We start from the raw sequence: 24,046 nt of genomic DNA on the forward strand, positions 1-24,046 counted from the left end.
CACATTATCCAAGCTAGAATCGATTTTAATTGATAATCAAAACCCGCCCCTAGTAACTGTGTAATCATGCTTATGTACATCTGGATAATGACACAAACTGTGTGGCGCTTCACTTTTTAATAAACTAAAAGACATAAGTCAGGTGGATCTGTAGTGTTGTTTATTTATATTATGGTACATATCATTTGTGATATTTATTACTGTGTGCATACTTTATTAGAAGAGAAAAAAATGTCTTCCTTGCTGGTTCTATCGAAGAAGAAATGCTCAAGTAACTATGTAGCACGTACGTAATCCAATTCCACAACACTGTGTGATCGGGGAATCAGCTGTGTTTTGCTGCCCATTTTATTTCGAATCTGGCGCGAACCGGCGAGCCAGTTCCTGAATCAGTCACGTGGTACGGACTGCTCACGAGGCCTCGAACGTCACTGCATACGTAATCAAAGCGAGCCTCGATACGCGCTTCACAAAAACTCCCCCGAGATTACTCGACACACAGGACACATCACAACCTCTCACATCTAAAGGTTAGTGTCAAGGTAAGTTCAGTCAATCTTGAGTTTATCGAAGTTTTCTGAAGGACGCTTTCTGTTGCTCTCTGTGAGAGAAGACCGTTAAAGCCGAGGCTCTCCAGAGTATAGCAAAACAGGAAACCACAGCTGGGTGTGTGTAAGTGTGCAAACGAATAGATTAGAAGTGGAAGTGAGCCACGAGTATGGAAAGGTCAGGTTTCGTGAGTTGTTTTTCGCACTACTGATCACGCGCTCAACACTCTACACATACTTGCATCACACGCGCGCTCTCAAGCATCAGTATTGTACAATTCTGGGCGTCACGTGAGGCTAACGGAAATCGCCATTGTTCTGTAGCAGTGGTTCTCAAACGTTTCACAATGAGTTTCACCCTTACGAGCAATATCAAAGCGCAGTAGTATAGGCCTATTTAACACCACATACACATGAAGACGTTTCACCTCTTATCCAAGAAGCTTCTTCCGTTCTAAGGGTCAAATGGTGGAGAGTCCCAGATTTAAATGTATTTCAAGTTACTTAAAGAAGTCCAGACGCTTTTCTTTCCAAGCTCCTTAGTAGTGATGGGATTTCCGGCTCTTTTTAGAGCCCGGCTCTTTCGGATCGACTCACTAAAAAGACCCGGCTCTTTCCGCTCCGAACCGGCTCTTCAGGTTGTTTTGTTGCTTTAATTATTTAATCATTAACAATAATATAAAATTATGCAGAAAAGGAATTACTAATGTTAAAAAAAGTGGTTTTATTTATATATGTTTATATATGGCCCCTAGAGACAAAGCACGTACAAACTCTAAAGCATATACAAACTCCAAAAAGCACGTACAAACTCCAAAACACATTTCTAGCGTTTACTGAACTTCCAAAACAGAGCTACCCAGATCACTTAAATTACACAATTGAAAGCATGTGTGTATTGTTTGTGTATTTATAGACAAGCACTCATATTTATTCAAATAATTAAAAAAAAAAAAAAAGTTCATTTACCTGTTACTACCACACACCAAATCCGGTTGTTGATACTTCCTGGCTTGTGTAGCCACTAGGAAACAAAAGCTCAACACTGCGCCCTAGCATCCTGGAGCACTTCTGTTGTCTTTTGTACGTGATTCTGAGTTTTTACGTGTTTTGGAGTTTGTACATGCTTAGGAGTTTGTACGTGTTTTGGAGTTTGTACGTGCTTTGTCTCTAAGGGCCACCATAAATATACTTTATTTATTCACTCCACATAAAATGTAATAAATAAATCATATAATACAAAAAACAACTATTTACATTTTAAATTTTTAACTATTTAAATTTTCAGCTTTTTCCTTTTAAACAAATTTAACGTGAAACAACACAAAACACTGCAAACCACAACACAATTAAATATAAATTAAAATATTAAAACAAAAAGAAGATGCACATTCTCTGTCATATGGGCCTGCATGATTTCTGAATCCTTTATCATCTGCAACTGAAAATAGTGGATGATTACTATACCTTTCTAATGTGATGTTGTTGTCCCTCGCTCTCTTTCTCTCTGGCTCTGTTCCTGTGCTACTGCGAGTGTAACTAATGCCCCTCCCCCCTCTGCCCAGCGCAAAGTACAGGCCGCGCGTGCGGAGTTTAGCGGAAAAAAGGGCGAGAGAGAGGGGGTGAGAGAAAGAAAAAAAAAACAAAAAAAAAAACAAAAAACTCACGGCTCCCAATAAGGAGCCGGCTCGCGTCGTTCACTTCAAAGAGCCGGCTCTAAGAGCCATTTCGTTCGCGAACGACCCATCACTACTCCTTAGACTACGATGACCTGGATGACTGAGAACCTTCACAGACACCACATACACATATTTGGCAACATTCAAAAGGGCACTCTGTGTGTGTGTGTACACATGGCCCGGGTCCTTCGAAAGTCGGGTAGGCTGGAAGTAAGCGATTGTGAAGTTGGATGGTCTAGCCTCCAGAATTACGTTATGACCTCTCTCAGTGGAGTGAAATTCTGCCCTCTGCTCCTTGCTATCTAAAATATAACCGGACGCGTAAATTCTTGACCATCTCACACTTTGTTTAATCAGTTTTCTGTTTGATTTACTCAGGAACAAATAAAACACTGAAAAAAGCCAAACAATAATAATAAGTTGTCTAAATGACTTATATATCATGTTTAACCTGATTAGCAAAAGACCACAGGGGGTTTGAAAACGATGAAGCCAGGACTTCGCTGTTCTTGCCGGCTCAGATATTTGAAGTTTACACAGCTACATTCTCACCTGAAAATATTTTAAAAGTTTATTTTGCAACTCAGAAAGAGTAATAAGAGTAATATTAAAACTAAGTTGCTGCCGCCATTTTTGGAAACTGGAATTAGCTGGGCCGTGCTAGAAATTCTTTGATATTCTTTGATTTTTCAATTTTGTTGTCTGGGTGGAAAATCGGGAGAAATTTGGGAGAATGGTGGTTCCAGGAGATTTTCGGGAGGGGCAATGAAATTCTGGATTCTCCCAGAAAAATTGGGAGGGTTGGCATAGTCCAATGTTTTCCTCTTAGCCATTTTTGGGTTTTAGCTGTGTATTTTGGGTCATTGTCCTGTTGTAAGACCCATGACCTGCGACTTATTGTCAACACGTAGTTTGGCATATTCCAGTCTGCATCTTTTGTGATATGTTTTTTACAGTGGTGTCCTCCTTGGTCGTCTCCCATGTAGCCCACTTTGGCTGAAACAACGACGGCTCGTGCGATCTGACACTGATGTTCCTTGAGCATAAACTTCAGCTTGGATCTCTTTAGAAGTCTTTCTGGGCTCTTTTGTTACCATTCGGATTATCCGTCTCTTTGATCTGTCATCAATTTTCCTCCTACGGCCACATCCAGGGAGGTTGGCTACAGTTCCATGGATCTTAAATTTCTGAATAACATGTGCAACTGTAGTCACAGGAACATCTAGCTGCTTGGAGATGGTCTTATAACTTTTAACTTTAACATGCTTGTCTATGATTTTCTTTCTGATCTCCTGAGACAACTCTTTTCTTTGCTTCCTCTGGTCTATGTTGAGTGTGGTACTCACCATGTCACCAAACAACACCTGGAGTCCTATATATAGGCCCACTGACTTATTACAAGATTGTAGACACCTGTGATGCTGATTAGTGGACACACCTTGGATTAACATGTCGCTTTGGTCACATTCTTTTCTAGGGGTACCATCATTTTAGTCCAGACCTGTTTCATCCATTCATTATTTAAATAATTCAGTTGAAGCATGGTTGAAAAGCAATGTCTGATTTTCATTGGTTAAGATTTATAGAATTTTATTTATTATTACTTTGGTCAGATTAAAGTTATTTCTGTGACCATTGTGAGTTCTTCTTTCATGACTGAAGGGTACCAACAATTTTGTCTACGGCGCTACTCCCTCGGACCGAGAAACTCCTCTCTCGGGCCTGGGTGACGGTATTGCTCTTGAGCTCATGTAGAGCACACTGTCCTTGCTAGGGACTGATGACGGCAGATTCCTCTTCACTCAAGTCTTCCTCCAACAGCTGGCTTCACCAATTCACTGTTGCTGGCTGCAAAGGATTACTACTCACTTGCAGGAGCGGCCGCGACCACTGGCAATAAGCTGCTCTTTATAGAGGACTTATGCTCGGGGAGATGTTTTCTGGTCCACCCTCTCTCCCAGAAGAGCCCCGGGAACGCTTGTGTTGTCTTTGCATACCTCCACAATTACATATTGTTTAGTCTTTAAAAAAAAAATTGCGATTTTCCATGTACCACCAGAGAGAGACTAAGTACCACTAGTGGTATGTGTACCACAGTTTGAGAACCACTGTTCTAAACCATGCTGTGAAACTCCTTGGGACCACCCCTTAAGGGTGAGATTAAAAGTATTTGTGTATGACTGAGGGGCTGCCCCTTAGATCTGCTCTGGGAGAAACATAGGAATGTAGAAGAGGTGAAGGGAGTGTGTGTTTTTAAAAAAACAAACAGACAGCATGTTGGCGGTAGGGGTGCAACGATACTCGTATCGATATTGAACCATTCGATACAGTGCTTTCGGTTCGGTATGCATATGTATCGAACAATACAAAATTTTTTATTTGTTTTATCAACTTTTCTTCCTACGATGCTGTCTGTGTTGAGCGCTCAGTGGATCTGCGTTCGACTACCCCGCCTAGGCTGCACTGTCAAGTGCAGATCCACTGAGCGTAGCGCAAGCTAGCAAGACAGAAGCTAAGCTCGTTGCAACATGGCAACTGCCTCAACGCTACCTGAAATTGAACCTCCCCCACCCTCATTCAGATCTGGTGTTTAGAACTATCTTGATGTTCATGTGAAGCATGACCCTGAAGGTAAGCGCGTCATGGACTAAAGTAAAACAGTATGTCGGATGTGCCACGCAATGCTCAATTGGTGGGAACTAGTGCGTTAGCGCAGTTAGCTTGTTAACGTGTTGACGCCGTCCAGCCCCATGCACGGGGCGATCCGCAGTAACGTGTTAACGGAGATTTGCAGCGTTATGGCATTAACGTCATTTTAACGAGATTAACGCTGACAGCACTAGTGGGAACACAACGAATATGACTGCACATTTACGCCGACATCATCCTAGTGCTAAGACAAGTGGAAGCAGACAAAAACAACAAGCATGCATGCCACAAACTTTTCCCGAGTCATTTAGACAGCCGTTAGCACATGATTCTACTTATGGGGACCTGATATGTTTAATATGCTGCTGAGAATATAGCCCAGAAGAAGCGTATAGCTTTTATTTTGGAAAGAGCCATTTCTCTGTAATAAACTCTCTTTTCCAAAGATGAGTGATTTCTCGATCAGATAGATTTTTTGTTGTTGTTGTTGTTTCAGCAACATTAATTTTAAAAACTGTACTTTTGAATTAAAATATATATTTATAATTTTAATAAATGACAAATTAAAGCATGAATTTTTTTTTAATCTAAAAAATATAGAACTGTGACGCCAAAGTATTGAACCGAACCGAACTGAATTTTGTTTATCGTTGCACTCCTAGTTGACGGTAAAAGTGCTACAAGGAAAAAAGTTTCAAGGAAATGTAAAAAAAATATATTCCAGGATAAAACACAGCTGTCTTTGTCTTATCGGTGCAATCAGTGTGTCGGCCCACTGGGCATTTGATTCTAATAACAGGCCTCAGTCTCTCCTGCTACTGGTCTGCCATACTGCTAAATTTGGTATCCGTGCTCAAACCTTTTGTGTCTCTTTGCCCACCTCGGGAAGCAAAAAAGATGTTGTTTTTTGTTGTCAGATGAACATATGAGACACTTTGACTCTTCAGTGCAGTGTGGAGCCTAACAAAGATCTGTTTTGTGTCCCAGCTGACCAGCAGGAGGAGAAGAGTCTGACGGAGCAGAAGAGGAACATTTTCAGCTACTTGGACTCAGCTCAGCCACTACAGAGAAAACAATGAGCTCAACACAGAAGGTGACAGACAGCAGGGCGATATGACCAAAAATATTTATCACGATATACATTTGAAAATTTGCGATAACGATATAGCTGACGATATAATTGACACTAGACAAAATACTTTACAACTCCACAGCTGCTCTACTTTCATGTGTTACTGTTTAGGCTTAAATTGGTTTGATGTTTGGTGCCTTTTCCTTAATGTAAAAAAACCCTTAGGTTACAATCAGACATTTTTCTTACATTTGATTTGATAAATTTTGATCTTTTGATTGATAAACTAAAATGTTATGGATTTTCACCAGCTGCTTTGTGCTGGAAAAAAAATTATTTGGACAGAAGATAGCAGAAGGTTTATTGTAATGGTTATTTCTCAGTTATGAACTGCGGTTTACCCCAAGTCAGCTGCCTCGCTCCACTTCTCTATTCAGTTTTCACTAACGATCTGCAATATGTCTTGGCTTAATCTTGGGTGTGCCAATGATTCCACCATGTTTTATTCAGCCAGTGACAACTCTGAATTGATCAGCGTGTCACAACAAAATTTGCTGAACCTGTTTGACTGGATAAGTAAAAATAACATTATTTTAAATGTATCTAAATCCAAATCTAGGCTAATTAGAAGCAGATTAGTCAACAGCCTGCAACTGAGTCTTTCCATAGCCAGTGTTAGAACACGTCACCCAGATTAAAGTACTCGGCGTTACCATAAATCACCACCTTTCATGGTCTCAGCACATCGACTCTGTTATTAAGAAAATGGGACAAGGCATAGTTATGGCTATGAAATGCTCTTTCTGTATCACTTCTTCAATTGTGAAAGATGTCATTAATGCACTAGTAATGTCTCATCTGGAGTATTGTTCAATCATTTGGTCAGCAGCTAATAAGACAGATCTTAGCAGACTTCAGTTAGTCCAGAATAAGGCGTCCAAATTAGTGTTAAGATGTTCATACTATACTAATATCAATAAAATGCATAATAAACTTTCTTGGCTTCCTGTACAGGCTAAAATATTCTATGGCTTACTTGTAGTTATAAAGAAAGCAATTCTGTTAAACACACCACATTTATTTCTGCTCAGCTGCAGTAACCAGATGAAATACATAATGATATTACACAATTTTCAACAAACTGCAATTTAGTAAATGCTCGAGTTAAAAGTAACTTTTTGTAAAACTGTTATATTTAGAGCAACTTTTAAGTGGAATAAGTTGAGTTATAAAATTAGAGAGTTAGCAACTATTCAAAACTTCAATGAACACTTAAAACCCGATTTACAGAGCTTTTAGTTGTTGTAAATATTGTAAGAGATTATTTGCTTTTGAAATTTGTGCAATGTGTCTCAATGTTATTGATATTATTATTATTATTATTGATTGCTTATATTTTAACAATTGTGAAACCTGACTGTGGATGTAAGAGCCAAATTGTGTGGATATCTTGAATCCACTTAATTGTATAATATTTTATGTGATTGTATTTGTATTGTATCTCTGTTACTGCAGGACCAACATGGAGCGAGAAGTCAGCGCTCTCAGGAGGCCGTCAAACCTCACAGAAGAAAGAGAGAGAAAAAACACACCTGTGACGAGTGTGGGAAGGGTTTTACTGCGAAGGCTAATCTAAAACTTCATCAGGTCATCCACACTGGAGAGAGACCGTTCAGCTGTGACTTGTGTGGAAAGTCTTTTTCCTTGAAGGGTCACCTAAAACAACACCAACTCATCCACAGTGGAGTTAAAGCGTACAGCTGTGATCAGTGTGGCAGAGCTTTTGCTCAAAGTGGTAGCTTACAGAGTCATCTAGTTACTCACTCTGGAATTAAGGCATACAGCTGTGACATTTGTGGGAAGGATTTTGCTCTGAAGACTTCACTAAAAAAGCATCAGGTCATCCACACTGGAGAGAGACCGTTCAGCTGTGACTTGTGTGGAAAGTCTTTTTCCTTGAAGGGTTCCCTAAAAAAACACCAACTCATCCACAGTGGAGTTAAAGCGTACAGCTGTGACAAGTGTGGGAAACATTTTACTGAGAAGAATAAACTAAAACATCACCAACTCATCCACAGTGGAGTTAAAGCGTACAGCTGTGATCAGTGTGGCAGAGCTTTTACGCAAAGTAGCTACTTACAGAGGCATCTTGTTACCCACTCTGGAATTAAGGCATACAGCTGTGACGAGTGTGGGAAGGATTTTACTGGGAAGGATGAACTAAAACGTCATCAGGTCATCCACACTGGAGAGAGACCGTTCAGCTGTGACTTGTGTGGAAAGTCTTTTTCCTGGAAGGATTCCCTAAAACAACACCAACTCATCCACAGTGGAGTTAAAGCGTACAGCTGTGATCAGTGTGGCAGAGCTTTTACTCACAGTAGCAACTTACAGAGGCATCTAGTTACCCACTCTGGAATTAAGGCATACAGCTGTGACATCTGTGGAAAAACTTTCAGCCAGAGAGGGCACCGAAATATACACCTACGCATTCACACCAGACATGATATGTACTGCTGTGAACAGTGTGGCAAAGAGTTTATAACAGACACACAGTTAAAACAACACATGTTTACCCACACTGAGGAGAGACCTTATAAATGTGACCTGTGTGAGAAGACTTTTAAAGCTCCACGTAACCTGAGAGAACACCAACAGATCCACACCAGAAAGAGACTCTACAAGTGCAGTTACTGTGAGGTACGTATTTATATTGTTATCTTGTCATTTTAGCCTGACTGTTTGGAACAATTCTGCTTATTAAATTGTGTTAGCATGTTAGCAATTCTACTGCATGGAAAAGCAGCTCTGAGTGATTATTCAGATTTTCATGTCAGTTATGATTTTAGTATTACTGTAGTATTATGGTGGTAGTATTGTAGTTATTGCAGCCCAGTAAACTGAGTGTGTTAACTGAAACAGTAAAATGTAATTGGACGTCTGCAGAGATGCTCTTTATTTCAGGCGACGTTCAGGACAAAAATGTTGAAGGACTGACTTACACTGTCTTTGTGTCTTTGTTTAGAAACAGAGCGACACAGATGGATCCAGTTCTCAACCCTGTCATCACTGTGGTGGTGGGAAAGAGTTTCATTGTGACCTCTGTGGAAAAACTTTCATTCAGCAAAAGATCCTAAAAAGACATCAACGTAGACACACTGGAGACAAACTGAAATACTGCAAAGAATGTGGGAGAAGCTTCACCACATCACATCACTTAAAACAACATGAACTGATTCACAGTGGGGTTAAAAAGCACCTCTGTGATCATTGTGGGTCATCCTTCACCACTGCAAGGGAGCTTAAATCACACAAACGAGTCCACACAGGAGAGAAACCATACAAGTGCAGACACTGTGACAAAAGCTTCTCACATTCAAGTAGTCGTAACAAGCATGAACGTGCACACATGGAAGGAAACTACAGCTGTGACCAGTGTGACAAGAGCTTCAAGAATCTCAGTTCATACTCCGAACACAAACGATCCCACGTTACTAATAAACTGTTTCACTGTTACCAATGTGCCCAAACATTCACCTCATTGTCTGCTCTGTGCAAACATCAGCGTGATCACTCAGGGCTGAAATCACTCCCATCACTGGATCACAGTGAATCTGAAGAGACAGAAAGATCCTCTGGTTTCTGTGTCAGACTCAAAAAGCTTGAGATCAGGCTCCACAGAGTTCAGATAGAATCATTTAAACTTGTGTTGAACTGAACTGGTTGCTGGGCTGAACTTCTACATAATACAGATTTACATGGGATCTTATTTTCTGTTGTTTTACTGAGTCAGTTTTGTCCTTTTTTCTCTGTCCTGGTTTTGCTCGTCTGTAAATAATTGAAACTCAGTCAAATAGTTCATTGTTCTCCAGCAAAACGTTTTGGAAACTCATGTTTAACCTTTAAAAAATGTTTTAGCACACAAGGCTTCATCGGGGAGTTCACTCATGATTGGACCATGAGAATAAAGGTTTTTAGTTCTTTCAAAGAGAGTCTTGGAGGTGTTTGATGTTTCTGTTTTTTCTGAAACCACCTGAAAGAAAAACTATTTTTCTTGCTTTATGTAGTGTGGAAGTTTTTAATGTTTCTTTCATCTGTGATGTTCTTGAATGTGTTCACATGAAGATGGTACAAATAAACTGTCCTTGTAGCTTTAGCTCCTAATTTATTCATTATTTATGGATGTAGGACAGCAGCAGTTTGTTGATTAACACATGGAGGGCTCGGGATCTGATGGTAAATAATGTTTTGTGTCCTTGTACACATCATACAGCTCAGCTGTTCCACAGATGTCAGGTTTACACAGTGGGATGGTTTGTAAGAACGCAGCTCTCCTGTGGATAAATCCTTACTCTTAGCCTCAGGACCTCACACAGTCCCAGCAGGTTTGGTCAGAAGATTTATCCCTTATACCAAAATGTCACAGAGTCTCCTTTGCTGTGCTGTTTTCACAAAGAAACGTAAACTGAAGACCTGAACTCACAATTTTTTAATTAGTTTAGCAGATTCAGTGTCTCCATGATCGAATCTGCAGTTTTTGTGCTGCTGTTGGTAGAAAGCCGGTTAATACTGAAATGAACTGGCTGCATGCATCTCTGAATGTAAATGTGTGCACTATTAATAGATCACTCTGGAACGGTGTCATCACCGTAATTTGCCCACTTAGTAAATCTCACTCATGGCCTAGAAATTGAAATAAATCTTGTTTCTCTGCTGGATAGTGATCCACTGTAACTCTGCTCCTCCTTCCTGTTTAGGATTTCTGTGGCTGAAGTAAAATTTCCTCCATCCATCACTTATCCCAGCTAACCCAAAGTAAAATAAAGTTTTGCTCATCTTAAAAAAGCATTACAATAATGGGCATTACCAATGTAAACTGAATAATACAGAAGATGATAGAATAGACTTTGATCAGTTAATAAATCTCATGATCTTGATTCATTGTGGCTGCTACACAGATACTTCTGGGTCACTTCTCTCAGTTAGGAACCTGCCTCACCAAATCTGACTGTTGGACCACACCCCTGGTTTCATGAGAAATTGTTTCAGCCATGATTTCTCTTCCTGTATTTCAGAGAAAAGACTGAAGTGACAAATGGAAACATGTTTAAGAAACAATGTGAGAGAGACGTTGAGGTCCTTAGAAGTTACCCTGGGTTTTTCTGTCACCCTGCTAGATGTTACACACCTTGTTATTGGACTGATTCCTACTGCTGGACTACTCCTGGGGAGAGTAACAATACTCTTACTAATTAGCTCCTTTTCACACCTTTGGGGGTATTTATTTTTGTGCTTGCAGCGCTGTGAGCCAGAACAGCTAGAGAAAAATCTGCAACAGCGACGAGCCGAATGCTTAAGTGAATCCCAGCAGTTGCACATGTGCTATGCTGATTTAGAGGATATCTTTGCTCTGGATTTATATTTATACTTTTTCATTTCTATATGATTCTTCTTGCATCTAAACAAAGATAGTTGTTATTCTTAGTTGTTCTGCTGCCTAAATACCACAGGGTGTAATTATGAAGTTATTGAGCTGCACATACTTAAGTTACGTTGAAACCAAGCACACCATTGTCTTTCTTGTGACATTACCAATAAGTTTGATGTGTCACATGGCCCTCTTCCTATTGAAAAAAAAAAAAAGTGGTATCCAAGATGGCCGAGTTCTTAATGGCCACCATGGTCACCACCCATCTTCAGGAGTTTGCCCCCTCACATATACTAATGTGCCACAAACAGGACTTTAATATCACAAACCATTCCCATTTTATTACGGTGTATCCATATAAATGGCCCACCCTGTATAGAGAGGAGGAATTCCTACTTCCCATTCATGTACTCTGCACTGGGCATTGTGTCAAAACTGTCCTTGTAACATGTTTACTTTTTTTTCAGAATAAATGGCTGTGAAAAAACCCATCAAAGTTGAGGTAAGTGTTCACCACAGTATCCTGTTTTTTTTATTGGGGTCAAATTTCTCTTTGGGTAAAAATTAAGCCAACATCCACGTGTCAAAGGTTGGTTAACATTTATAACGTGTATAACGTTTTGTAGAAAAGTTTGATCGATTCGCTCACTCTCTCTCTCTCTCTCACTCTTAGAAAAATAATAAATTCTCTGGGGGTTTTTTCTTATATGTTTATGGTACCCGACGGAGGAAACATTGACCGGGATGAACCGACGGTTGTCTGACTCCTTCTTGATGTGCGTAAAACAAGGCCATTTTCTTTTAGGGTTTCTGTCTATTTTCTGTTAACGAGAAAACCCGTTGTAAAAGTAGCTATAAAAATGAAGAAAAACTCTTTACTTTGGTATGAGTGGCTGCACCAAACCAAAATACCTCATCAGGGTGTTTTAATAAAATTATTTGGGATAGAGTTCTGAATATGTGAGCTGCGCTTTTTTCACTAATGGATATTTTTTTACACATACGAGGAGACGAGTGGGCGGCCTGTAGGTTAATATAAGAAAGTAAAATACATCCGCTATTGTAAAAAGAAATGGCTCTCTACAAGCAATAGAAAGTCCTTCTTTTCATTACAAGCATTGGTGTAGCATACCTCCACCCGGCTCTATAAATATAACTTTTTAAAATTGAATTTGAAGCATGCAAATTCTTGAGAACATATGGGAGTCAAATTACTAAATTGAGGAAAGCTGAAGAGGAAGAAGTGATCAGCAAAATTGGCTCTTATTATCAGAAATATCGAGAAGAAATCTCAGAGGAAGATAAATTAACTTTACTAGACCTTCAAAATAAATTGGACGGTTTATTTTGACACAAGGCTGAGGGTGCTTTTGTAAGATCCAGGAAGAGGTGGCTGGAGGAGGGAGAACAAAATTCTGCTTTGAATTCTGCTTGAAAAATACTGATCCAAAATCAACTAAATATTAATGGCATTGTCTCTGACAATCATAGAGAAATTTCAAATTTCTGTGTCAAATTCTATACTAAACTGTACAACTCAAAATATAATGAGGATGTCTCAACACTGTTTCTCAATAATATTAAAAACCTAAAAACTATTGTTGTGGAAGATAGAAGTCACTGTGACAGCCCTCTGACTGTGGAGGAAGTTTGTAATTCTATTTCTGCACTTAAGGCCAACAAATCTCCTGGCACAGATGGTTTAACTGCAGAGTTTTATAAATCATTTTCTAATCTCCTGCCTCCGTTCTTACTGCAGGTTTTCATAGAAAGTATAGAGAATAACACCCTCCCTCCTACTCTTACTCAGGGTCTCATAACACTTATTCCAAAGCCAAACAAAGACTTACTTCTTATTGATAATTGGAGACCCATCTGTCTGCTCAATAATGACTATGAGATTATGGCTTTAGTACTTGCTAACAGAATTAAAGAGTTCTTGGATACAATTATTGATGAGACACAATCAGGCTTTATGAGAAATAGACACATTTCTAATAACATTAGACTGGTTTTGGATCTACTTGATTACTCTGATTTGGTATCTGACAATAGCTTCATTCTCTTCCTGGATTTTTAAAAGGCTTTTGATACAATTGAACATCAATTTATTTTCCACTCTTTTAAAAAATTTGGCTTTAGATCATTTTTCTGTAAAGCTTCAAAACCTTGTACACGAATGGCAATAGCTCAGTTAAAATGATTAAGACTCCACCCCAAGATTTGACCTGTTTTACAAGGAATCACCATAGCTGATAAGGAGCTCATCATCAGCCAGCTAGCTGATGACACCACTCTTCTTGAAGAATGCAAATCAAATCCGTCCAGCCCTTAGTGTTATTAGTGATTTCTCTGAGGCATCTGGGTTATGTCTAAATCTAAAAAAATGTGAATTTCTAGCAATTAAAGACTGCACTGCAAATGCTATCTGTAACATTTCTGTTAAACAACAAGTCACATACCCAGGACTGTTAATATCCAAAGACCAAAAGTCAAGATGCTCGTCAAACTTCAATCCAATTATGCAAAAAAAATCTGAAAAAAGTTCAACCAGTGGCTGCAAAGGGATTTATCTCTGACAGGTAGAGTGTTAATCACTAAAGCTGAAGGGATATCCCGACTGGCATATGCTGCTCTCTCCTTACATCTGGATAAGAAAATTAGTAAAGACATTGACCGCATGCTCTTTAATTTTATATGGAAAAACCGTACACATTATATTAGAAAATCTGTTGTGATTAATAACTATGAATCAGGTGGGCTTAACATTTTAGACTTTTCTACTTTAAATAACACTTTAAAAATTATTTGGGCTAAACATTTTCTTAAAACCCTACCTCTATCTGGAATTTTATACCATATCATATTTTCTCCCATTTTGGTGGCTTTAATTTTATTTTAAATTGTAATTACAGTGTTGGAAAACTCCCTGTAAATCTTTCATCCTTCCATAAGCAGGTCCTCTTAGCGTGGACCCTCATTTATAAACACAACTTCTCACTACACAAATACGTCATCTGGAAAAAAAAGAGATATTTTATTTCTTTTATTATCACTTTTCCTGGAAACTTGGGTCCAAAATGGGATCCTATTAGTGGCTCAGCTGGTTAATAAAGAGGGAGCACTACTTACTTACAATGAATTCCTTACACTTTATAATTTTCCCGTAAGTGTTCGGGAATTCTCAATGGTGCTTGGTGCCATACCCTCAGGTACTTTAATGTTATATAAAAACACTGACAGTTCAATATCTACCTCAGTCACTCTCCCTGATCCAGCTGAGTCAGCAGTGGGAAAAATCTGCTTTTCACAGGAACTTGGTAACAGCAATAAGAGAATACGTAGTTTATTCCAAGAAGATATCATGTCTCTCCCATATATATAATATCTTACTGGAACCGACATGTTCCAGATATCACCTGGAAGACAGTCTGGATGATCCCATAAATATCTAATTGTAAACAAGGTGAAGGAAACCTCATATAAAATTCTTCATAAATGTTACCCTGCCAGTCACTATATGGTAACATTTAAAAGACACATAAATACTAATTGAACTTTCTGTGGGGATCATCCAGAAACTGTGGCACATCTTTTTTGGTACTGTTCCTCTACACAGAGATTCTGGAAGGAATTTAGCAGTTTTGTTATTGTCCATATTTTAAGGGAGTTTTCTTAATAATGGGAAAATGTTTTATTCTGTTTCTTTGAGTTCCCCAGGAAGAATGATAAATGTTTTTTTATAATAAATATGTTAATACGTTTAGCTAAATGTTCTATCCATAAATGTAAGTGTATTTCTGCCTTTTTATAAGGATATGGAATTGTACATACAATCAATATCAGACTTAACCAACAAAAAGGCTCTCAGAACAATATATATATGTGGATTTTTTCGCGTACTCATTAATTATTTTTTTTACCCCTGGTTTTGTATGTTCATGTTCTGTTCTTTCGTAAACTTTATCTGTTTGTATGTTGTATACTCATTGTGTTTCAATAAAGTTCAATAACAAAAAAGTACAGAAACTTCAGACGTCACTAATCATGTGACTCTGGCCAAACGAATCAAGCCTCGACACGTGCTTCTGAAGCAGCGTGTTGATCTTTTTGACACACGCACCGGAGCGTCAGCTTCAAGCGGACCATCACTACCTCTCACATCTAAAGGTTAGTGTCAAGGTAACTTTGAACTGAGTTCAGTCAATCTTGAGTTTTTCGAAGTTTTCTGTTGCTCTCTGTGAGAGAAGACCGTTAAAGGCGAGGCTCTCCAGAGTGCAGCAAAACAGGAAACCACAGCTGGGTGTGTGTAAGTGTGCAAACGAATAGATTAGAAGTGGAAGTGAGCCACGAGTATAGAAAGGTCAAGTTTCATGAGTTGTTTTTCTCACCACTGATCACGCGCTCAACACTCTACACATACTTGCGTCACACGCGCGCTCTCAAGCATCAGTATTGTACAATTCTGGGTGTCACATGAGTTGCAGGTGTTACCATATAAGGGAAATCTCCATTGTTCTGTAGCAGTGGTTCTCAGACTTTTCACAATGAGTTTCACCCTTACAAGCAACATCAAAGCGCAGTAGTATCGGCCTATTTAACACCACATACACATGAAGACGTTTCACCTCTTATCCGAGAAGCTTCTTCCGTTCTAAGGGTCAAATGGTGGAGAGTCCGAGATTCAAATGTATTTCCAAGCTCCTCAGACTACGATGACCTGGATGACTGAGAACCTTCACAGACACCACATACACATATTTGGCAACATTCAAAAGGGCACTCTGTGTATGTATGTGTGTGTGTGTGTGTGTCTGTACATGTGGGCCAGGTCCTTCGAAAGTCGGGTAGGCTGGAAGTGAGCGATTGTGAAGTTGGATGGTCTAGCCTTCAGAATTACGTCACAACCTCTCTCGGTGGAGTGAAACTCTGCAGTCTGCTCCTTGCTATCTAAAATATAACCGGACGCATAAATTCTTGACCATCTCACACTTTTGTTTAATCAGTTTTCTGTTTGACGTGTTTTCAGCTGTGTGAAACTCCCGGAGGAACCCTCCCGAGGGAATAATAATGTTTTATTTAATCTAATCTAATAACTTTGATCTCAGCCTAACCGATTTACTCAGGAACAAATAAAACACTGAAAAAAGCCAAACAATAATATTTTTAAGTTGTCTAAGTCAGCGGTCCCCAACCTTTTTTTGCGCCACGGACCGGTTTATGCCCGACAATATTTTCAAGGACCGGCGTTAGAGTTGTCACGGATAAATACAACAAAATAAAACTAGTACCGGTACCGAAAACCGATTTATTGATACCAATTTATTCATAACATGCGTGAAAAGACCCAGGAAAACAGAGTTAATGATAAAAACGATAACAAAATAACACTGAAAACCGATATAAACACTGAAAACTATACATTTCACACCTGAGCCTCAACTCTCGCGGCCCGGTACCAAACGACTCACGGACCGGGACCGGTCCGAGGCCCAGGGGTTGGGGACCGCTGGTCTAAGTGACTTATATATCATGTTTAACCTTTGTAGCAAAAGACCACAGGGGGTTTGAAAACGATGAAGCCAGGAGTTCGCTGTTCTTGCCGGCTCAGATATTTGAAGTTTACACAGCTACATTCTCACCTGAAAATATTTTAAAAGTTTATTTTGCAACTCAGAAAGAGTAATAAGAGTAATATTAAAACTAAGTTGCTGCCGCCATTGTTGAAAACTGGAATTAGCTGGGCTGCGCTAGGAATTCTTTGATATGATTTTTTCAATTTTGTTGTCTGGGTGGAAAATCGGGAGAAATTTGGGAGAATGGTGGTTCCAGGAGATTTTCGGGAGGGGCAATGAAAACTGGGGTCAATCAACTGTGCTACGTTTGTGCTGGTTTGTGCTACTAAAAGTGTCGTTTGTGCTGCCTCTGTTTGAAAGATATTAATGAAAATGTAAAGGTCAAAAGGTCAACCATACCCCCCACATTATCCAAATGAAACAAATATATGTGTATGACTGAGGGACTGCCCCTCAGATCTGCTCTGGGAGAAACATAGGAATGTAGAAGAGGTGAAGGGAGTGTGTGTTTTAAAAACCAAGAACCAAACTGTGAATTTTCTGTATCGTTTCACCCCTAGTTGGAGGTAAAAGTGCTACAATGAAAAACATTTCAAGGAAATGTAAGAAAAAAAATGTATTCCAGGATAAAACACAGCTGTCTTTGTCTTATCGGTGCAAATCGTTGTGTCGGCCCACTGGGCATTTGATTCCAATAACAGGCCTCAGTCTCTACTGCTACTGGTCTGCCATACTGCTAAATTTGGTATCTGTGCTCAAACCTTTTGTGTCTGTTTGCCCACCTCGGGAAGCAAAAATTTGTTGTTTTTTTGTTGTCAGATGAACATATGAGACACTTTGACTCTTCAGTGCAGTGTGGAGCCTAACAAAGATCTGTTTTGTGTCCCAGCTGATCAGCAGGAGGAGAAGAGTCTGACGGAGCAACAGAGGAACATTTTCAGCTACTTGGACTCAGCTCAGCCACTACAGAGAAAACGATGAGCTCAACACAGAAGGTGACAGACAGAGCAGGGCGATATGACCAAAAATATTTATCACAATATACATTTGAAAATTTGCGATAACAATATAGCTGACGATATAATTGACGCGAGACAAAATACTTTACAACTCCACAACTTCATTAGTGCAAAAAAAACCTGACATCAATGTATTTTCATTTAAACAAGCAGCTGTTTTTTATGTGCATTAAAGTTATATAAAAATTTAACAGTGCAAATGCCTTGGAGCAAATGTCAGCCAATTTCCTCTGGAAAATCCTTTTGGTTAAACTGTCAGCAAGCAATTTGCATTTGCACTGTTAAACTTTTATATAACTTTAATGCACATAAAAAAACAGCTGCTTGTTTAAGTGAAAATACATTGATGGATTTTTTTTGCACTAATAAAGTTGTGGAGTTGTAAAGTATTTTGTCTCGCGTCAATTATATCGTCAGTTATATCGTTATCACAAATTTTCAAATGTATATCGTGATAAATATTTTTGGTCACATCGCCCTGCTCTACTTTCATGTGTTACTGTTTAGGCTTTAATTGGTTTGATGTTTGGTGCCTTTTCCTTAATGTAAAAAAAACCCTTAGGTTACAATCAGACATTTTTCTTGCATTTGATTTGATAAATTTTGATCTTTTGATTGATAAACTAAAATGTTATGGATTTTCACCAGCTGCTTTGTGCTGGAAAAAAAATTATTGGATCTCAGTTATGAACTGCGGTTTACCCCAAGGCAGCTGCCTCGCTCCACTTCTCTATTCAGTTTTCACTAACGATCTGCAATATGTCTTGGCTTAATCTTGGGTATGCCAATGATTCCACCATGTTTTATTCAGCCAGTGACAACTCTGAATTGACCAGCGTGTCACAACAAAATTTGATGAACCTGTTTGACTGGATAAGTAAAAACAACATGATTTTAAATGTATATAAATCCAAATCTATGTTAATTAAAAGCAGATTAGTCAACAGCCCACAACTGAGTCTTTCCATAGCCAGTGTTAGAACACGTCACCCAGATTAAACTACTCGGCGTTACCATAAATCACCACCTTTCATGGTCTCAGCACATCGACTCTGTTATTAAGAAAACGGGACAAGGCATAGCTATGGCTATGAAATGCTCTTTGTGTATCACTTCTTCAATTATGAAAGATGTCATTAATGCACTAGTAATGTCTCATCTGGAGTATTGTTCAATCATTTGGTCAGCAGCTAATAAGACAAACATAGGATTTATTATCACTGAATGGTTATGTATAAATCTATAAAGTGTGTGTGTGTGTGTGTGTGTGTGTGTGTGTGTGTGTGTGTGTGTGTGTGTGTGTGTGTGTGTGTGTGTGTGTGTGTGTGTACAATCAGGAGGGATGGGCATGATTTTAGTGTTTGAACAGTCATGAATTATTTTTAACACCAGGTTGGATGTAATGTGTTAGAACTACCAGCAGGTGGGGATAAGAGACCTTTAAGGTGTTTGGTGCCACACTCCACCTTCAGGTTTAAAACTAGTGTTAATGGAGGGAGTTTGATGGTTCACTTTGTTCCACGACTGCATTTCACTCACTGCCTCTGTTTGTATCTCTGTCACTGCAGGACCAACATGGAGCGAGAAGTCAGCGCTCTCAGGAGGCCGACAAACCTCACAGAAGAAAGAGAGAGAAAAAACACACCTGTGACAAGTGTGGGAAGGGTTTTACTGTGAAGGGTTCACTAAAACAGCATCAGGTCATCCACACTGGAGAGAGACCGTTCAGCTGTGACTTGTGTGGAAAGTCTTTTTCCTTGAAGAGTAACCTAAAACAACACCAACTCATCCACAGTGGAGAGAGGCCGTTCAGCTGTGACTTGTGTGGAAAGTCTTTTTCCTTGAAGGGTTACCTAAAACAACACCAACTCATCCACAGTGGAGAGAGGCCGTTCAGCTGTGACTTGTGTGGAAAGTCTTTTTCCTGGAAGGATAAACTAAAACATCACCAACTCATCCACAGTGGAGTTAAAGCGTACAGCTGTGATCAGTGTGGCAGAGCTTTTTCTTACCGTAGCAACTTACAGAGGCATCTAGTTACCCACTCTGGAGTTAAGGCATACAGCTGTGACGAGTGTGGGATGGATTTTGCTCTGAAGGCTGAACTAAAACGTCATCAGGTCATCCACACTGGAGAGAGACCGTTCAGCTGTGACTTTTGTGGAAAGTCTTTTTCCTTGAAGGATTCCCTAAAACAACACCAACTCATCCACAGTGGAGTTAAAGCGTACAGCTGTGATCAGTGTGGCAGAGCTTTTAATCGCAGTAGGAGCTTACAGAGTCATCTAGTTACCCACTCTGGAATTAAGCCATACAGCTGTGACATTTGTGGAAAAACTTTCAGCCAGAGAGGGAACCGAAATACACACCTACGCATTCACACCAGACATGATGTGTACTGCTGTGGTCAGTGTGGCAAACGGTTTATAACTCACAAACAGTTACAAAGACACATGTTTACCCACACTGAGGAGAGACCTTATAAATGTGACCTGTGTGAGAAGACTTTTAAATCTCCACATTACCTGAGACTACACCAACAGATCCACACCAGAAAGAGACTCTACAAGTGCAGTTACTGTGAGGTATGTATTTATATTGTTATCTTGTCATTTTAGCCTGACTGTTTGGAACAACTCTGCTCATTAAACTGTGTTAGCATGTTAGCAATTCTACTGCATGGAAAAGCAGCTCTGAGTGATTATTCAGATTTTCATTTCAGTTATGATTTTAGTATTACTGTAGTATTATGGTGGTAGTATTGTAGTTATTGCAGCCCAGTAAACTGAGTGTGTTAACTGAAACAGTAAAATGTAATTGGACGTCTGCAGAGATGCTCTTTATTTCAGGCGACGTTCAGGATAAAAATGTTGAAGGACTGACTTACACTGTCTTTGTGTCTTTGTTTAGAAGCAGAGCGACACAGATGGATCCAGTTCTCAACCCTGTCATCACTGTGGTGGTGGGAAAGACTTTCGTTGTGACCTCTGTGGAAAAACTTTCAGTTGGCAAGCCGCCCTAAAAAGACATCAACGTAAACACACTGGAGACAAACTGAAATACTGCAAAGAATGTGGGAGAAGCTTCACCACATCATATCAGTTAAAACGACATGAACTGATTCACAGTGGGGTTAAAAAGCACCTCTGTGATCAGGGTGGGTCATCCTTCACCACTGCAAGGGAGCTTAAAACACACAAACGAGTCCACACAGGAGAGAAACCATACAAGTGCAGACACTGTGACAAAAGCTTCTCACAATCAAATGGTCGTAACATTCATGAACGTACACACATGGAAGGAAACTACAGCTGTGACCAGTGTGACAAGAGCTTCGGGAATCTCAGTTCATACTCCAAACACAAACGATCCCACATTACTAATAAACTGTTTCACTGTTACCAATGTGCCAAAACATTCACCTCATTGTCTGCTCTGTGCAAACATCAGCGTGATCACTCAGGACTGAAATTACTCCCATCACTGGATCACAGTGAATCTGAAGAGACAGAAAGATCCTCTGGTTTCAGTGTCAGACTCAAAAAGCTTGAGATCAGGCTCCACAGAGTTCAGATGGAATCATTTAAACTTGTGTTGAACTGAACTGGTTGCTGGGCTGAACTTCTACATAATACAGCTTTCCATGGGATCTTATTTTCTGTCGTTTTACTGAGTCAGTTTTGTCCTTTTTTTCTCTGTCCTTGTTTTGCTCGTCTGTAAATAATTGAAACTCAGTCAAATAGTTCATTGTTCTCCAGCAAAATGTTTTGGAAACTCATATTTAACCTTTAAAACTCTGACATGTTTTAGCACACAAGGCTTCATCGGGGAGTTCACTCATGATTGGACCATGAGAATAAAGGTTTTTAGTTCTTTCAAAGAGAGTCTTGGAGGTGTTTGATGTTTTTGTTTTTTCTACATAAAGCAAGAAAAACTATTTTTCTTGCTTTATGTAGTGTGGAAGTTTTTAATGTTTCTTTCATCTGTGATGTTCTTAGATGTGTTCACATGAAGATGGTATAAATAAACTGTCCTTTTAGCTTTAGCTCCTAATTTATTCATTATTTATGGATGTAGCACAGCAGCAGTTTGTTGATTAACACATGGAGGGCTCGGGATCTGATGGTAAATAATGTTTGAGATCAGGCTCCACAGAGTTCAGATAGAATCATTTAAACTTGTGTTGAACTGAACTGGTTGCTGGGCTGAACTTCTACATAATACAGATTTACGTGGGATCTTATTTTAAGTAAAATTCCCTCCATCCATCACTTATCCCAGCTAACCCAAAGTAAAATAAAGTTTTGCTCATCTTAAAAAAGCATTACAAAAATGGGCATTATCAATGCAAACTGAATAATATAGAAGATGAAAGAATAGACTTTGATCAGTTAATAAAGCTCATGATCTTGATTCATTGTGGCTGCTACACAGATACTTCGGGGTCACTTCTCTCAGTTAGAAACCTTCCTCACCAAAACTGACTGTTGGACCACACCCCTGGTTTCATGAGAAATTGTTTCAGCCATGATTTCTCTTCCTGTATTTCAGAGTAAAGACTGAAGTGACAAATGGAAACATGTTTAAAAAACACAATGTGAGAGAGACGTTGAGGTCCTTAGAAGTTACCCTGGGTTTTTCTGTCACCCTGCTAGATGTTACACACCTTGTTATTGGACTGATTTCTACTGCTGGACTACTCCTGGGGAGAGTAACAATACTCTTAATAATTAGCTCCCTTTCACACCTTTGGGGATATTTATTTTTGTGCTTGCAGCGCTGTGAGCCAGAACAGCGAGAGAAAAATCTGCAAACGCAATGAGCCGAATGCTTAAGTGAATCCCAGCAGCTGCACATGTGCTATGCTGATTTAGAGGATATCTTTGCTCTGGATTTATATTTATACTTTTTCATTTCTATATGATTCTTCTTGCATCTAAACAAAGATTATTAAATTTGCTAAATTTTGATGGCTCTTCGTGCTCAGGTGTAAATGAGACGTAATATTTGCTCTTGGTTTGGTTCTCCTGTACAGAACCTTGCAGTACAACAGAAACCTAAACACATTATTTGTAGTTGTTATTCTTAGTTGTTCTGCTGCCTAAATACCACAGGGTGTAATTATGAAGTTATTGAGCTACACATACTTTACGACCTGCTTAAGTTCGAGGTCACAGCATCTGTAGAGCAGCTGGAACATAATGAAGTCTACAAAATTAAAGTTTTCTCTTAACTTATTGTTCTTTCTGCTGCTTGGTTTGATGGATCTGAGAGCTTTTGTTTTTATTACTGTTATTATAATTATCATTAATATTTTACTCTTTAGAAGCTTTAAAATAGTGTTTGTGTTTGAAAAAATGGATTTAAGAATTGAACAGAAACATCTGTCCTTCTGAAAATTGCCCAAAGGCACGGAGACAAACTCAAAGGATGCAACCTGTAACTTTCTCTTCCTTCATGTCAGTACCATCATCGATTATTTATATAAAATGCATAAAGCAACAGTAACACTTTAGTTTGGATTTCATGATTTCTGTAACTGGAAAATATTTTGTTTAAAGACAGAAGTGACCGCATAGTTGCAACATTAAAGTGAAATATTTAATATTCTAATAACAGATTAAATGCTGTGTTGAGGCTGTCGTTTCAGGAGGAGAGAAGCTGCAGAGAGGCGTGTAAGACTGCAACTCTGCTTCCTGGTCCCAGCTCTGGATAGTCATATTTTAGGGGGTTTAATAAATTTGTCCATATTTCTAGAAATGAGAGCTGCTCCATCCAAAGTGGGATCGATGTCGTCTCTCCTAACAAGACCAGGTTTCCTCCAGAAGATTTGCCAAGTATCTATGAAGCCCACATCGTTTCTTGGACACCACTCAGGCAGACAGCAACTTAAGGAGAACATGTGGCTAAACATGTCACTCCTGGTCTGTATCCCAATTCAGGGTCTGCAGCCTTAAAGGCCGCATTTGAAGGCCGATTACGTCACAGCAACGCGACGAAGGCTGTCCCAATTCAAAGGCTGCTCGAAATGCGGCCCTCAAATGCGTCCTTCATTTCCCTGAATTTTAAGGATGT

General features: G+C 39.3%; 1 protein-coding gene across 5 annotated transcripts; it reads left to right on the plus strand.

The window, feature by feature from the left end:
- Positions 1-211: 211 nt before the first annotated feature.
- LOC146511734 (uncharacterized) lies at positions 212-23,486 on the plus strand. 5 transcript variants are annotated; one of them, XM_085172353.1, is made up of 6 exons: positions 212-542; positions 5,864-5,969; positions 7,464-8,648; positions 8,974-9,527; positions 19,602-20,556; positions 20,882-23,486. In XM_085172353.1, exons 2-6 carry the CDS (start codon positions 5,952-5,954, stop codon positions 21,572-21,574), a joined length of 3,405 nt encoding a protein of 1,134 aa, XP_085028479.1. In that variant the 5' UTR covers positions 212-542; positions 5,864-5,951; the 3' UTR covers positions 21,575-23,486. The 5 variants fall into 5 exon arrangements, with proteins under 5 accessions (XP_085028479.1, XP_085028475.1, XP_085028478.1 ...); XM_085172349.1 differs by lacking the exons at positions 19,602-20,556; positions 20,882-23,486 and having other exon boundaries at positions 212-530; positions 8,974-12,335; XM_085172352.1 differs by lacking the exons at positions 7,464-8,648; positions 8,974-9,527 and having other exon boundaries at positions 220-542; positions 19,540-20,556.
- The last annotated feature ends 560 nt before the right edge of the window (positions 23,487-24,046 follow it).

Source organism: Neolamprologus multifasciatus, chromosome 9, assembly GCF_963576455.1.
Source record: "Neolamprologus multifasciatus chromosome 9, fNeoMul1.2, whole genome shotgun sequence".
Taxonomy (NCBI): domain Eukaryota; kingdom Metazoa; phylum Chordata; class Actinopteri; order Cichliformes; family Cichlidae; genus Neolamprologus; species Neolamprologus multifasciatus.